This window comes from Nelumbo nucifera, chromosome 5 (genome assembly GCF_055504915.1).
Source record: "Nelumbo nucifera cultivar China Antique chromosome 5, China Antique-T2T, whole genome shotgun sequence".
Lineage (NCBI taxonomy): Eukaryota > Viridiplantae > Streptophyta > Magnoliopsida > Proteales > Nelumbonaceae > Nelumbo > Nelumbo nucifera.
This window is the reverse complement of record NC_142653.1, coordinates 37,458,659-37,476,060: the sequence shown is the minus strand read 5'-3', so window position 1 is coordinate 37,476,060 and position 17,402 is coordinate 37,458,659. Positions and strand designations below refer to the sequence as shown.

The 17,402-nt window shown below is 36.3% G+C and overlaps 1 protein-coding gene across 1 annotated transcript; it reads right to left on the bottom strand.

Annotated features, from left to right (window-relative positions):
- Positions 1-2,919: 2,919 nt before the first annotated feature.
- LOC104606718 (DNAJ heat shock N-terminal domain-containing protein) lies at positions 2,920-15,712 on the bottom strand. Its single transcript, XM_010272063.3, has 10 exons — positions 15,385-15,712; positions 14,771-14,830; positions 14,383-14,465; positions 12,999-13,152; positions 8,169-8,298; positions 7,306-7,464; positions 7,036-7,214; positions 6,350-6,430; positions 5,824-5,964; positions 2,920-3,339 (listed from the first exon to the last, which is right to left on the bottom strand). The coding sequence occupies exons 1-10, from the start codon at positions 15,469-15,471 to the stop codon at positions 3,259-3,261; spliced, it is 1,155 nt and encodes a 384-aa protein (XP_010270365.1). The 5' UTR covers positions 15,472-15,712; the 3' UTR covers positions 2,920-3,258.
- Positions 15,713-17,402: the final 1,690 nt, after the last annotated feature.

The following is a 17,402-nucleotide window of genomic DNA, read 5'->3' as shown; positions in this document are numbered from 1 at the left end:
GAAAATCTCACTTTGGAGCATACAAGTTGAATCAGATCCGATTCGAATCCAAATCTAATCCGAAATATTATATATTATATTATTTATATAGTTATTTATTATATATTTTAATATATTATTATATTATATAAATAATAAAATATATTATTTATATTATGTCATTAAGATTTTTTATTAAAATTGTATTTGAATAGGATATCTGATAATATATTCTAATTTGAATCATGCTCTGGCATATTCTTATTGGATTCGGACCAGTCGGATTTTCTTAACGGATCATATCAGATATACCCTTACCGAATACGATACGATTTGTTTGCATCCCTATTAAAAACTGACCTAGAACCGAAACTGTTCTAGCCATCAATTTATGGTCCATTCCAATTGAAAAATTAAAATAAAAATGGTCAAAGCTATTAAACATGTCAATGGTTCAACCACCTGGGTCAATGGGTTTTTTATCAAATCAATGGTTTTTGGTCAAGGACTGAGTTGAGAGTGAAACGGAATCAGTTGCCTGGACGGTTCCAAGGCCAAATGGTTTAACCGTCTTGTTAACGGTGGTTCAAAAACACTAATGCAATATTGCAATCTATATGTACATGCTCTAGGATCCAATTGGTAAACAACCTGCTGACCTTAAAGGTTAGACTATTGATCCATTCGATTCAGAAAATGGTTTTTGGTTTTTGGTTTTTGTTTTTTTTTGTTTTTTTTTTTTTTTCTAAAATAGAACAAGTTGATACATTTGTTAGATAGTTATGCCCTTAGCGTCAATTAGATTGATGTACTTATTGACATTTATTGTAAATGAATGAAGTACATAATTGATTTATGTTATTATGGTGTGTTTCTGTGTAATACCCTTAAATTTGACACTAATGAGACTCGTGGTAGTTTAGAATCTTCACAGCCATTGGATAGACCTGGGGAGGTTTATTCTGCAAAGGCTGACACTAATGTGCTGTCAAGAAAGTTGGGGTGGCTTGTCTCGGTTGCTAGGGTGAGACCTGAAGCAAATGTAGTGTGGGTTTGATTGAAACTCTGAACTGTACCATTTTCTAGTTATGCCTTAGACCTTGGAAACAGCTGGGCAAAACTGAAAAGTTATACATAACTCCTAAACTCGATTATGGTACTACACTAGGTGTTGAATTGGGCTGTCTTTGATATGTCAATCAATGAGATCCTTAGTGGAGGTCAAAACTTAGGTATGTTAGGACAGTCTGAGAATTCACCTGACTGGGTGATCATAGTGACAAAATCAGCCCCTTTGTCAGACAAAGTGAATGATCGGGGAATGCACTCTCTTTGATGGAAATCTAAACTACCGGCAATTGATTCCATACTTGTTGAATTTGTTTTTGCAAAATATATTTATATATATATGAGTGGAGAGTGCAACACTGTACCTTGCAGTCGAGTGAGAGATCCTCTCTTGTCGGGCAGTGTTTGATCATTATGGGTTGAGAGGTTAAGTGTAAGACCATTTAGGGTTTTTTACCTAATGGGCTAATCTCACATAAGTCCATAGTCCTTAAACCTTCATAAGGTAGTTGGACCCAATAACCATTTAGTATAAATGTTGGGCCTGTTAAAAGCCCATACTAATGGGCTCAGAGGTTCACTGTGTTGTTCAGCAATAAATTCGGCTAGGCCTTATAACAAAGGCTAGGCTGAACCCATATGGCTTTTGTAGAGATCAATGCTAAGGTCCCACACCATACAAAAAGAGCCAAACTAGTCAGCATTTAAAAGGGAAAATGAGTCATATGACTTAATGGGCCTAAAGCCCATTTCGAACTGGGGTTAAGTGATTTAATTAAATGGGGCAAATTAGGTTTATAATCTGATTAGGATCAACAAAAGGATAAGGTTAGTCTTGTCCACTTAAGAGTCCAAATCTAAATATCAGATTTGGATCAAGAAACTTTCCTAATTGGATTAAGAAGCTGATCCAAACAAGGTTATAAATAAGGGAGTGAATTTCTTAGTTGAAAGCTTTTCAACATTTTGCAATTTTCTCCCTCAGCTCTTGCCGCCCCTACCCAATTCGATCTCCATTCTTAGAATTGGTCAAGATTAGATCTTGATATTGTTTCTCGGTAGAAGAAACAATCTGAAGTCGTGCTCACACCTTACGTGATTCTTGCTGAAGAATTAGGGTTCTTGTTGAAGAACCTTCTTGTTGATCCTGCCTCACCATAAGTTGTGTCATCTTCAATGGATGCGGGTTTTGGTGACCTCTTTAGGCGTGAATACCTACGTTGGGAGTTACTTGCGTAGATTCCGTATCAGGTATATCCCTCTCCTTCTTTTGGTATCAAATCTGATCCGGTTTGTTTCAAGAACGAACCTTGAAAAATGCAATTTTTTTTTTAATTAGGGAATATAATTCCCGGATGGGAGAAAGAAATTTTTTGAAATTCCACCCAACCACCCTGCATGATTTGGCCATCCATATGATGGATCTCCCATCCCTTCAACATTTGGACCGTCTTGGTGGCCAAAGTGGTTCCAATTCGAGGTCAGCTTTTAAAACATTGAAATTGTCATATTAAGTTCTTTTCCCGTGGGTGAAGATACAATTACTTGGAATGTGAAATGGCTGATTTATGATAGTTTTGAGATGCCCATTGACTGGGCAATGGACATTCATGATGATTACAAAGTTCAGATGGTAATGGCAATCATAGCAGTGGTACTTAATTGGAGCTCGGATCATACCCACGCACAGCCCCAACAACGTCCCAACGAGGCAATGTAACATCTCCCATGAATGACAAGGGAGATGTTCCCAATATGCAGCTGCAGTGGCCTGTTGGGACATCGTTGGGATATGGTTGGTAGCAGATCTTTCTCTACCCACTTAATTGTTAAACGTTATGAGACTTGCATGATAGTAATACAATAGAAACATTTTATGCTGCAATTCCACCAGTAATTTGGATCAGAAAAAAATTGACTAGTCTGCTGATCAGTATCATTCATTTCTGTATTCCTAATACATATTCAATCGCCAGCTGTGACTAGCTTTCTGCAATCATTGTTCAGTTCTTTTAGTACATAACAAATCCTTAATGAGGTTTGTGAAAAATACACACATGCACACAAAAAATTGATATAACAATAGGAAATACAACATTTGAGGGCTTGCACCACTCCACCTTGGCTACGATCTTCAACCAGGGTGTAGCATTTGATGTTCACAAGCTTCTGCTGTCAGTCCTTGCTACAAATGGAAAGAGTATCAAAGCATTACTTGCTTTTGTACACAATCTCGTCATCGTCCACCTCAAATGCAGGATTACAGAGGCACCTGAAGAGTCTACCAATACCCTGCCAGAGAAGAGGAGCCAAGGGATGTTAAAAACGAATATATATTAAGCAACACATGCATTTAGCCAATAAACTGGATGTTCTTGTAACAGACTGAGCTCTACTCTTATCCAGTTGACTCAAATCTATTGATTTGATCTCAGTTGCTTTCTTACTAAATTTTCTTTACTTCCATTTTCTTTGCAACCAAATGCAGCATAAGTATGACATCAAGAATACAAGAAAACAAGGAAATTAAGTAGATCATTTATAGTTAATATTGCAGAACAGTGTTACCTAATAGGTTGGTTCATTTGTATTTGTTAGCATTACTGTTAAAATTTGTTCTTTGTTTGCTTGCTTCCATTTATGTAAAATTTAACATTAAGTTTTGTTTTCTTCTTTTTGGGTCAACAGAGTGATGAGTACTAAAAATCATATCATATTTTAATTTAACTTAACTTTTAAAAGTTTCAAATAAAGCTTACTTGGTATTTGACTATAACCTGTGTTCTCTTGGGTGCTGTTTGTAGTATTTAATTTTACTATCTAGAGACCAAAAGTTTGAACTAGAGTTCTATTTGATTATCAATAGGAAATTCTCATATATCACGATAAAAGTGCATAATATAGAGAGAAATATTAGGACTTCCTCTTGTTTCTTTGCTTTTAAATCACCACATCTTGCAAACCTAAACAAACTAACTTGCAAATTGGTTCATGACAGACCAGTTCTCAAATTGCTATTATTTGCAGACAATAAAGTTGAAATTAAGGCTCAGTTTGGAAGGAGTACAAATGCAAATATGTACAGTACAAATAAATACAAAATAACACAAAATTCAAGGTTTTGCACTCTACATATTTGTATTTGTACTCCTTCCAAACTGAGCCTAATCAATTATATTCTGCCACAAATTTTGTATGTGAAGTGACTTTCTAATTTACATTGGTAATTCCGGTATGATGAAAAGATAGCGCCAATGGGTATCCTGAATGAGAATCTACGCGACCTGGATATGGCAATGACACAGCTGGGCAGGGTGTTCGATATGGAATTTACAATAAAAATTGAAGTATTCAACATGATACTGCTATACAGGTAAACAGGTATCACACATGAGAATAACTAAGAAGAGAAAAACAAGTGGATGCAATATCCACTTCATATGATGTACAGGCATCATATGAATTATGAAGGTGAAAAAAGAAATACTTATTAGGTGTCATAAATGAAAATACCTAAGAAGGGAAAAACAAATGCATGCGATATCCCCTTCATATGATGTACACGATGCATCATATGAAGGTAAAAACATGTGCATGTGCTAATGGTTCAAAGTATCAATACTCTTGATACCCAAAATTTTTGAGTTTGGTCTACCAAAAATCTTTTTTTTTTTTTTTCAATTTTTTGGTTGTCAGATTTTGACAGGGGCATGCTGTTACTGTCCTTTAGCATACAAAATCATTAACATCTGCTAAACCCATTTATATAGTGTATCGCCATATCGGAGACCAAAAGATATACAATAAAATATGCCCAATACAAGGCATATCGTATCAATACTTTGCCCCTGCATGTGATACCCACTTCATATGATGTATACATTTATGGATTAACAACTACATAAGACCAAAATTTATCCTCCATATAAGCCACTGATCTAATATTCCAGAGGCTGAAATACTGGATTGTATAGTTGTCAAAATGATGCCTAGGCAACAAGATGCCCATGGAGGGCTGCCTCGCTTAATTGCCTACCTTTCTTGTACATACCACCATGAAACTCTTTTGAATTCTTTAGTTTTTTAGAGTATAATAATAACATATACATTAGACGGCAATGATGATTAAACTAAAATATTCATTTTGTGGGTGTATATTTATTATTATCTTAATTGTTAGGGTTCAATCAACATATACCTTGGTGTATGCTGTCATGAAACCTCAAGGGCTTTATTACCTGGTACAACAAGGAAGAACATAAAACTTGTCAAATCAAAAGATTCTTTATCTTCATCTTCTTCTTTTTGTCCTTCCACCTTTTCTTCCTTTCCTAGGAAAAAACAGGGGCTCAGCCCTCTACATTTTCTTCTTTCTTTTTATTTCTTTTTTTTTTTTTTCTGATGATGATTATGTGATTTTCTATGTTTTAATATGAAGCATATACATTTTTATGAAGATTTATTAATGAAAGATAGTTGCTGGTTGCTATACCCTAGGTTCATGGTTTTTATTTAAAAAGTTCCATCGCCTAGGCAACTAGATGACAAGGCACCCTCCCTGTCGCTTAGCCTCACCTCACCTTGGCACCTTGAAAGCTATGCTGGATTGACAAGATTGAGAAACAGCTGCAGAAAGCCATAACAATCACAAAGCAGTTCACAAGTGTAAAATTTATACCAACAAGAAACATAAAATGTAAACAAGTATTAGAATGCATTCATGTATGAAGTCAAAGCAAGACATGATAAATAGCTTTAATGAGATTGGTAGCATGCCTGAGTGATTAGAGGAGTTCGATATGAGAGTGTTCTTGGTGAATCCTCAACAGAAGTGCTATCAGAACTGCTTCCATCTTCATAAGCATCAGAGACATTTTTCTTTTTGGAAACTCCACCATTTTGTGAATTTTTCTCTCTCTGAAAAAAAAAATTTGCCAAAAGTGCCATTAATTTCAAAGTACCAAAGAGCATATTTTTTTAACCATCTTAGGGTAGAATTTTTTTTTCTGAATACCCAATGCCAAACTTAACTACTGTTCATCATCTGAGATAAATCGGATGCTTTTGTGTCACAGCTGTTTGAATATTAATTTTGGTTTTCATTACCTGATGATGAACCAATTTATATTTCTTGTTTGATCAATATCTTCAAAAAAAAATTTCTTGTTTGATCAACATAAATTAAATTATATTTTTATGTCAGAACCATATTATAGTTTATAAATAGAAGATCTTTGATGAGGAAAAGATGTTTTATGAAATGACAATAGCATGTTAACTGCAACAAAAACAAATGGTTTACCTGAAATATCTTCCCAAGAATTTTCAGAGCTAATGCACGAGCTTTAAGTTCTTCCTTCTTAATATTAGTTTCTTGTAACACCTGCAAATAATTCAAGTACAAACAAGGAACATTATGCCATTATATTTTATACGTTCACATTTCTTTTTAATATAAAAATACAGTTCCCTTCGAAATGCATTGATAATGCTCTGAACTAAGATGCTAAAATGTGAAGCAATAAATTTATGGGATGAATGGAAAATGGAGATCTACTTCATACATAGTTCACTTCATATATCAAATCTCATTTTGAAGGGTTAGATGCATTTACATACCAAGATCTTTTTATCCATTTTCATCTAAATTCATTCTTTAGTACATAAGTTATGAAGATAAAAATCAACAAAAACCATTTATATACCTCTGGATTTGTGCATGTTTATGAGTTTCTATCATAAACATAGTCAACCATTTGGACATAATTATAATGGTCAAGCCATAGTTCCCAAAAAGGGAACTAATCCCAAAACAAATGAAGAGAAAAGAAAAATATCCCTTAAATTGAATGGCTAACTTGTTTTTGGGGAAACTGCTCTTAACTGAGAACAAGAAATGCTTCAAATGTTTCCTTAGAGAAACTTCTATTCATGCGTTAAAGAGTTTCCTGGTTTGAGAAATTGCCAGTGAAAATTTAAGAGACTTACCATTTGGCACACATGTAAAAGAGTTACTTCAATGTCTACCACATTCAGTTTCCATAACGAGTTCATCAGTGTGTCCTTATTCAACTGCATATGTGATTCAAGGTTATTTTCTGGGCCACTACCATCCATCTTAAATTGCCGCCGCACGTCTTCTTGCAGTTGTAGTAACTGAAAAGCACCTGGAATAATTTCCTTAATATATATTAGGTAGGTTTTGTATTAAATTATTTCTGAAGAAAAAGAGAGATACATGGAAATGTCCCATGATACCTTTTGCTGCTGTGATTTGTGACTTCCAGAAATGCCCTTTATTCCGCACCCATTCAGCCAAAAATGGAACTCCTAAGTAAATTGCTTTTTTTCCTAACTGTTGAGCTGCTTGTCTTTCATATATGTAGCCAATGGTGTGTAAAATATCAGCTCCAAAAGCTGTATATTCAACACAAGAGGAAATACCTCATCAAAACTTTCACCATGCAAGGCACAAAACAACTGTAGCTCAGTAACTTGGTCTTCAGTTTATTGCATCAGCCCATAAATATTATTTTGATACAAACTATGCATTGTGATTCAATTACCAAGGTTTTTTTTTCGACCGGGGGGGAGGGGAAGATAGAGATAGAGAGAGATAAAAATCTTGCTTTAGAAGAAAATATATCTTAAACTATATAGAATACTAATGCTGTAGATTAAAGTTGAGATGTATCCCCAGTAGAGGTTGGGAAATTGGTTATGTTGGTTAATTAAGCTCCTCCACAAATAGAGCAAAGTGATACAAATTTAAGGCTCTGAAGGAGAAAAGTGAAGGCCAAGGACAGGCATTGAGGTAATGCACAAAAATAAAGGGCATACAAGCTGAGGAAAGATATGTCCTTTGATAGAGTGGAAATGTGGAATGGGAATCCTGTAGCCCAACCTAAATAGTTGTGATACAATTTTATTGAATTGAGTTAACTGGTCATTGGGTTAAAGAAGACTATATCTAATTGTCATTTCCAAAAAGAAAAATCTAAAAATCTATTATAATGAATAAACTGCCATATTCTAGAATAACAAGAATGTAAACCTATCAATTCACAACCTCAATCCTACCACTTCAGAAAGAAAGATACTTGGTGGTCTGTGTAGCAAACCTGCATCAGAAAGTCGTTTTGCTTCAGATGCAGCATGATGTATGAATCCCTCCTTGTCACCATGAACATATCGATTAAGAAAATCTTTCAGTATCCGAGCAAGCTTTTCTTCCCTCTCCTTTTGGACAGCCTTCATTAACATAGTTGTGTAAACAAAATGAACAAAAGGTTTTATGCTAAAACATGTCTAATGCAAAAGACACTCCAATCACTTGCTTAAATGCATCATAATAATTTTTTTTTTTAAGGTAAAGTATCATTGTACTGAAGAGGTTTAGTATCATCATAATAATTCCAGTGAAGTTGATTGCACTTAAACTGAATGATGACCAAGATATGTAGATCCCAATTAAAGGAGTTGAATCAGTTAGTACCACAATATTATAAACTGCATTTTAACACTTCAATCCCTTAGTTTCAGACTACTGTTAGCTGCTTGTTAGAGAATAAATACCTATAACAACTTTAGGTTGAATGGTTCCTTGAGATGCTATCAGAGCCTGCTTGACCAATTGGTCTAGTGTTAGGTCTTCATCACTCCCATTATAATCAATTAAGTTCCAACACAAGGTATGAGTGAGCCTGTGCTTGTCCACGCTTCACGACCAATGGGCTTACATGTGAGGGGGCATGTTAGAGAATAAATACCTATTCAAGGACCTTTTCTAACAGCTTAAGCTTTTAGGTTGGCTGGTTCCTTGAGATAGCTGAAGTAGATGGTTAATGGCCATGCAATCCTTATATTCAAGGATATTAGGGCTGTCCACAAAATGGCAAAAACTGACCAACCCGACCAAACCAGACTGACTCGATCCGAGATGGTTGGTTCTCAAATAAAACCGGCCAACTTTGATTTCGAAATATACATAATCTGACCAAACCAACCAAGAGAATCATCCCTCCGTCTCTTCCATATTTCAATTTCCTGCTTCCCTTTTCCCAATTACAACAAAGGTCAAAATTCAAAAAAGACTTACCTAACTTATAAATGTAAGTGTACAAGTCTCAAGGTAAAGCCCCTAGGCATAATGTGACTGACTTTTAATCTCCAAAGTCCACAGTAATCAAAATCAAGTCGGTTTCAACCTACTTGGTTGCCTCTGTAACCTCAACTGTGGAGACCAATGGCTTTAGAGAAGAAGCTCTTGAACCCAATGCAGGAAGTGGTGAATGGACAGACCCCCGTTTCTAGTCCTCAACACCTCCATCGGTGAAAGTGGAGATCATCTCACCAGAGCTACAAAGGTGTTGGAGCATCTAAATGGACATACCCCCATTTTCTCAAAGGCTAGGTACACTGCTCAGTTTGGTATAAGATGTAATAAGAAGACTACATGCTACACCACAGACAGAGGTGAGAAGGTATGCAACTTTTGGAGAGTGGGTTGAATGTCAAGGAATACGAGCTGTTGAGGAGGAATTTCAGTGATATTGGATGCTTCGGTTTCGGTATTCAGGAACATATCAATTTGGGTATCAAGTATGACCCTTCAGCAGGTATTTATGCTATGGACTTTTATGTCGTTATGGAATGAGCGAGATGTTGTGTTGCTCTCTCTCTCTCTCTCTCTCTCTCTTTCTGTGTGTGTGTCGGGGGGGGTTTCAACATTCCCTACCAAAGTCCCCTCTCTCACCCTCCTCCCTCTGCAGATCCAAACAAGATCAAGGAGATCTCGGTTCAGTTTAAACCGACCAAACTGATCATCAGGGATGGTTCTGATTACAAGTTATTTTTTGCTCCATCTAGATCAGTTTCGGTTGACATAACAATCAACCCAAGATGTTCGGTTTGGTTGACAAAATCGTGTGCAACCAAACCGAACCGATCTGTGTACAACCCTATAGGATATAAAGTCAAGCAAACAAGTAAACTGAGATTTTATTTTTATCATTAATAAGATCAAAGGGCTTTATTAATATAGAACAAAGTAGATTAGAGAATAATACATAAGCCCATGATTGGGCTAGAGATAATAAACAAACCCATCCCTTAAAGGGAGCCAAACATAAACAGTAGTAATAAAAATAAATGTCATTACAATCAAATCAATCAACTATCCCAGTAACATAAATAGTAGAAATAAAGAAAATTTCATTACAACCAAATCAATCAATTATCTCAGTAGGGATGCATCACCATAAAAAAATTTCACCTCCCACACCTTGTCTGGCTAATCCATTAGCTATGGTAATGGATGATCTTTTGATGCATCTAAATAAGGTACTAATGTTTGAGATCATGGACTTTGATTTGTGTGTGTGTGTGTGTGATAAGTATGGCTTTTGCTTCTCTTATTAAGTGACTGAATCTTCAAGGCCATTCATTTCCCCCTAAGAAATAGTCAATGACAACTTGTGACTCCAGTTTCCGCCCCATGGGACTGATGAATTGCAAACTTTGCAATCCTTAGATAAAAATCCCTTAGTTCAGCTCCTAAAGAGTCATCTGGACCAAAAGATCCTGAAAAAATCTAAAATAGGACCCCCACAACCTATGAAAAAATCCCTTCATAACTAGTGACTCCTATCTCCTATCCATAAGAAACCTGGATTCCCTATTGAACAGCCATCAAAATTGAGCTTAACATTCCTTTATTAGGTGGGACCGATTTTTGGCTATCCACTTGCCTAAAGGTGGATGAATTGGTTCTGTGGCTCCAATCTCAAACTAGGTCCTCCATGTGGTAACCTTTCAATTCCTCCCTAGTTCTTAGCAAATATGCCACACTTATTGTAATGACATCTTTTCTTTGATCAGTTGATTCTGTCCTGTAAAGTTTTCAGGATTTCTCTCCTCCTATATTGTCCATAATATAGCATCTCTCACACATCTCCACATAACTTTGCCTCTTCTTCTACTATAAAGAAAAAGGCTATGGAGAAAAATGACAGCATATGTTTTGGTTGCAGCCATCTAGCTCCAAGAGGCCCATAAAAGTGACTGCAAATCTCTGCAACAAGTTCGCAAGAAAAAAAAAAAGATGGTAGGTTTCATCATAGTTGAAAATTATACCTACAGTAATTCAGATAATGCAAGAAAAGAAGAAAAGAGAGGAAGAGAAAGAAGAAGAAAGAAGTTTCAGCAATAGGTTGTGGAAGAAGAAAAGAAGGGAAGAGAAAAGAAGAATTCGAACCTCTCTCTAGCCCCCTTTCATCACTTTTATTAATAATTCTAAGTCTGAGTACAATTACTTGGATGCCCTTAATGAGGCGGCCAGCACTAAAGAAATAATTAAAGAAAATAAAAGAAGGCCCATAACTACGAAACATAACTTTTAAATACTACTTAAAAGAAATAAAGAACACTAAGGCCCATTTGGCCCATTCTCACTACATGGGGGTAGGGATGCAACTTGGCTTGAGAGTGTTAAATTTGAATGGGATACAGTGTAAACTCTTCAGGTCAGGTGCCCAATTTGCAGACCTAAATGGAGGAAAGAGTCGGCCTTTTTCTATGATGTTATTGCATCTCACAGATGTTGACTTTTTGGTGTATGACCTCTCAAATGGAATATAGAAAGCTTAACCTTAGGTGTAGGACCTAACCAGAAAGCACATATAAGAAATGGTTAAGTGAGGTGGTGGTTTCAGATCAATTTCTTGAAAGAAAAAGAAGGAACACAAATAAAAACCAGCAGGTCATAAGATCAAATTCCCCTATTCTTTCCAAAGCTATCAAAGTAGACCTCAAAGAAAAGGTAAAAAAAAGTAAAGCTATATCCACACTCTAAAAGTCCCTATGATCTCTTCAAGACCTAGATCCCATGAAATCCCAGATGAAGACTGACAAGCAATATATTATTTTATAGCAAGAAGAAGAATGTAATCATGGAAAATCATTACCAAGTGGACTAACACCCTACCAAATGTCCTTCCAGAATGTCACTGCTCTACCACAAAGCAAGATCATACCTTGTGAATTTGAAGCACTCAAGTAGTATATAAATGATAGATTTCAAGGATATGACAAACTTGCTCATTTTGACAAGCCTATGACTCAATCACGACACCTAACTTGTGAATGATTTTAATCACAAAATCCATAAACTGCTAGTGTTGAAATCTGATCCACATTTTGACATAAATGTTATATAAGGACTAAGCAGCAGTACAAGATTCAGGATAGTACAGATCCATTTTAAGTAGAATGAACCCATCCCTTGCTAACTAAAAATAGGTAGCATTAATTCATTTCTAATCAATTGTTATATAAACTCGAACCTTGTTGATTTCAATGGGGGTGATAGAAACAAATATCTTTTATCCACTCTTGCCATACATCATGGGGCGACATGCTGTCACAAATTTCTAGCCAGAAGCATATCTGGCCACCAGAGCAATCACAACAGCTTCCTTGCATCCAATTCAAAAAAACAATAACTAAAGTAACATTGATCATTTCCCTTTGGTCAATGGATTTTCAAGTATGTTCATGTGTCTGTCTCTTAAGTTACTTTTTTTCTTTATTTTATCCAGTAAAGGATATTTACATCAAAGTTGGAAATTAGTTGTCATTTTGTGTTGAAATTGGTTAGGATGGTGAAGGATTCCTTTCTTTATATCTTAAACTGAATGGTGGTCACTGCATTTTCAAGTAGGATTTTGAATACTTCCTGAACTTTTAGAAATTTTATATTATTAGAAGAAATATGCAGCAGACATGATTTTGTTGTCATCATAAATATTCAGTACAAAGTTGATTTTATAAATAGATTGCTGCCAAATATTACTTCTATATTTGATGTCTTCTTACCGGGGGGATACACCAAATAAATTGCTGCTAAAAGCAAAAAAAAAAAAAATTAACACATGAATATGGAACATACTTGCCTTCAATCTATCATGTAGTTTTTCTGGGTTGTCACATTCAGTAGCCAATTCAGAGGATGCCATTGATGCCACAGCAAGATGTCCTACGTAATCCTCAAATAATTCACTTCCAAATAGAAGTGCAAAAACAGCAGTAGGATCTAGCATAGTTTCCCTACAAAAATGAAAATGGCAGCTCATCAACAGAATAGACCAATACAAAAAAAAAAAAAAAAAATCACACTATGGGTGCTTGAATCATAAGTGATGACTAACATAAGCAGTGAAGCAACAGTCATTGTTCCTTCTATATAATCTTCGAAAAGGGTAAAAGGATGGTGAAATTTCATAATTATGAACATTGGGCAAAAAATCTCAAAATCATATCAGATGGTGCTGCTGATGTGAATTCTAGAGAATAAAAAACTGATTGTGGAGGTTGTATATATGTAGTTTCACTGTCAACAGTACTTGTACTATTTGATTGTGCTTCACAGCCCTCAGTATAACTTATGGTTTTGTTATGAAGCATCTCTATTATTCTTGATATGTACCACATTTTGCACTTGAAATTAATGGCTTTCTTCAACTTATATTTAATATTTAACTAATTAGTAAGGTATTTTAATGTTTTAGATTTCTCTTAGCTTTCAACTGAGACTTGATATGGTACCAAGCAAGTAAGAGCTCTTTATCTTCTTCAGCAAATAAGATGGAAAAAAAAAAAAAAAACTGACTATAATCCATTTATTGGTCTATCCATTATGTCTTTCCCCTTAATCATTTCTGGTGGATAAGTTAAGACTGAAAGATATAAATCGTTTCAATTTGAAAAGAAAAAATATCATTGTAAAGTATTATCCTGCTTTTATGCATTCAATCTCTTCCCTTATATTATTCAATAAACATGAAGCAGTGTTAAATCTAGATGATCATCATAGATTCCATTTTGGAGCAATAGAGCAACAGCAACCATCTTTACGAAAATGTGAATGTGTACTAATAAAAGTAGGTTATTACCATGCAATTACAGAAAAAAATTAAATTCATGAACAAAGTTGAGTTGTTTTATGCTTAATCATAAGCAAATTATTTGTGCAGTACCCAACAAATGGTCAAAATCTATATTGTGCAGAACAGCGTAGAGAGTTGGGTCAGCTTCAGATCAATGAATTCTAATTAACAAAGACTAATCCACATAATACCAAAATTATTTTTTATTTAGATTTGAACAGGAAAGGATCCAAGTCACAACTTTATTGCCGAGCCAGTATTATATCAGTAAAAGAAGTTGTGGATATGAAAAAACCATCTAGCTTCAAGGCATCATTATCCCCATATATGCAGTGTGCATGTGTATACACTCACTGCATATGGGGATAATGATGCAATTTTTCCAGCATACCTAGATATGCAGTATTTTCCGTTCTGGTCATATGCCTCTCTTTGCACAGGATCACTCAAAACCTGATAAGCTTCTCCCAGTACCTGTTGAATAATTGAGATTCGATTATCAAAGAAGCTCCACAAGATTACATGTGAAGTAACTGAATATTGGTGGATCAATTTCAAATCCAGTCTCACATTGTTCATCAACACCAATTAAAACGGCTCTTTCCTCAAATTGCAGTAGCATATAAATTGCAAGATATTGCCAATAAATTTGGTAGAAAAGATTGTTTTGAGTGATTGTGGCTGATGCAGCATCACTTTCAAACTTGAGAAAAATGCCAAAGTAAAAAAGAGAATGATGGTATCAAAATAGGAAATGAATAAATTGGCACTAGACATACCTGAAATCTTTCAGCTGCTTGAGGATCATTTGGATTTTTGTCAGGATGAACCTGTCTTGCCTGCACATTTATTAAGCGAGCTTCAATAAGGTAGAATGAAAGGAAGACTGAGTTCTACGGGAAGTATAGGTGTAACTCTAAAGAACCAGTAATTGAATTATTGAGTTACATGGTTTATCTCCCACTTAAGTCAATTATGCACCTACTTTGCTCTATTCTGGTTATGGTTAACCAAAACAGCCAGAAAAGAAGGTAATATTTCTACGAGTCAAGAAATGCCAAGTGGAGAACACAAAAAGTTCATCAACTCTTGTGCAACATTAACAAAACAAATACTTCCAATTCAGCAGATACAAGAGAACCTCGATACTGATCGTATCCATTTATCACTGCAGTTTACTATACGCGACCAAATCTAGTAGAACTAATCAAATCAAGCTAACTTTCAATTAAGAAAAAAAAAAAAAAAAACTTGTTAAAATTCAACAAATTGAAGGATAAGTAAAGAACACAGAATTTACGAAAACCAACAGAGTATCATAGTATTAGTATTAAAGCTAACGACTTACGTAACAGATCTTCATAGTCTAGGATTAAGAATATGAAGTGCAAACCTTGAGATAGTAGGCCTTCCGGATCTCCTCCTCCGAAGCGGAAGGACTAACACCAAGAACATCGTAATACTCCGTATCCTTCACCATTGGATTGTGGCGTCCAACCTTCTCCGATAAGTTGCAGAGCTCGGAACAGAGGAGGAGGAGACAGAAGCAAAAAGAGTGAGATGAAGACGGCCATTTGAGCACCACGAGCTTTCTCTCTCTTGTCTCTCACCTTTCCAGTTCTTCACAGAATAAACAAATTCCGAAAAGCTTTTCTTTTTTCGCGGGGAAAACAGTATAATAACAGTCGCAATGCCAAGCTGCCATTGGCATGGCATGGCATGGAATGGAATGGTAGCGCTGATGCAAAATATTTGAATCGCCTTTAGAGCTGTCGGCGACCTGGATTAGCTCAGAACAAGTGTGGGCTTCCAGAGGTGGGGCCGTGTTGAACCACAGTTAGAGCGTCGAGCCTTAGTTCAGAGCCCATTTGGAGTTTTGGACTATGGGCTTCGATTACAGCCCAACAATACCGACCAGTCCTTGGTCCATAGTCAAATGTCACACAAACGACAACTGAATGACCCCACTCCACAGGCCACAGCACGGCTGCGGGCTGCAGCGAGTTTACATCCTCGTTAATAACTTGTTTATTGGAAAATATTGCATTAAATCATTCAGTCCACTCTCCCTCCAGCCACTTCAGTCGTTATCAAACGATAGTGGAGACGACGAATCCAAGATTAACGAAATAGGAAATCAGATTAACATCCCACAGCACCTTCCACACGTCTATTGGAAACATCTTCGGAAAATATTTTCAATGCATGATGTACATGTGGAGTGCCAATAATCTCCGGAATAGAAGATTAACTGAATGCAATAGTTGATCAGCAGGCTGTGGAACAATGATTACGCCCCATGCCACCATGTCAATCATTAAATACATGTGGGCCTACATGAAGCATTATCATGGGTTGTTGAACAGTTATTACCTTCAGTTAATTTGAATTAGAGATTAATGGCATACAGGAATCTCACTGAACAAGATGAAAGCAAAATATATACATATATCATGGAAGAGGCTTGTAGTTAGGACAAAATTTAGCGCTCTGTACAACTTAGCTGACATTGCGTTACGGGTTTTTCAGAACGCCCCTCAGACCAACCTCAGTGCATGGGATCTGCTCCTCTCCTCACACTGACCTCACGGATATATCCCACCGTGTATTGAGACAATTTATCATGAAATAATAACATATAAATACAGGAGGAGATGTTTCCGATGTATGACTGGAACATGATGTGAAGTAGGTGTGAAGAGTTCTCTGTGAAGAGCAGATCCGGATTCATCTTACAAAGCCAAAAGCCACTCCGGATCCCACCCAACCCCACACCTGGCACACGGTCAATTCGGACCATGTGTTGAGACCAGATTGACCATCTCTTCCTTGAGATGGTCAATTGGCAGAGTCCCGATCTGGTCCTGACATCGTCCCCACAAGCCAAAGCCATTGCAACCATACATTGGGAACATCCCACCATGAAGAACAAGGGAGATGTTCCCAATGCAATGGCTTGTTGAAACAGTTTCTGTTAAGAGTTAGGACCGAGCTCGTATCTGTGCCCCACAGAGCGTGCCTCACAGGCGCCCCACATGCACATCTCCGATTGGCACAGATGTGATTTCATTAGGATCAGATCTGAACTCCAATTTGGCATCCCTCCAAAATAGGAGGCACGGGATCAAACCTGTAGAACCTCTCCATAGTATGGTCAGTGGACTTCATGTGCACCCTTCTATGTTCCGACCCCTGATTCCCTTGTAATGCATAGTAAGAAAGAACACCAAAACGGGCACTTAGTAGTCCTTGCTAGCTAGAAAAAGGTTTCCAAATATGTAGTGATTCAAGAGCGAGCAAGCACTACTGCCATTAGTTTGAGAAAGAATGTAAGTTCTTTTATTGTACTTTTCTCCATTAAGTATGTGATTCCAAAGCTTTTGCAGTTCTAGTAGATTTGCTTGAACCAAA

Coding starts and splice junctions, on each gene's coding strand:
- LOC104606718 (XM_010272063.3), bottom strand. CDS start 15,471: ATGGTGAAGGATACGGAGTATTACGATGTTCTTGGTGTTAGTCCTTCC. Junction 14,466..14,770: donor AAGCAGCTGAAAGATTTCAG/GTATGTCTAGTG, acceptor ATTATTCAACAG/GTACTGGGAGAAGCTTATCA. Junction 7,465..8,168: donor AAAACGACTTTCTGATGCAG/GTTTGCTACACA, acceptor TTGAATATACAG/CTTTTGGAGCTGATATTTTA.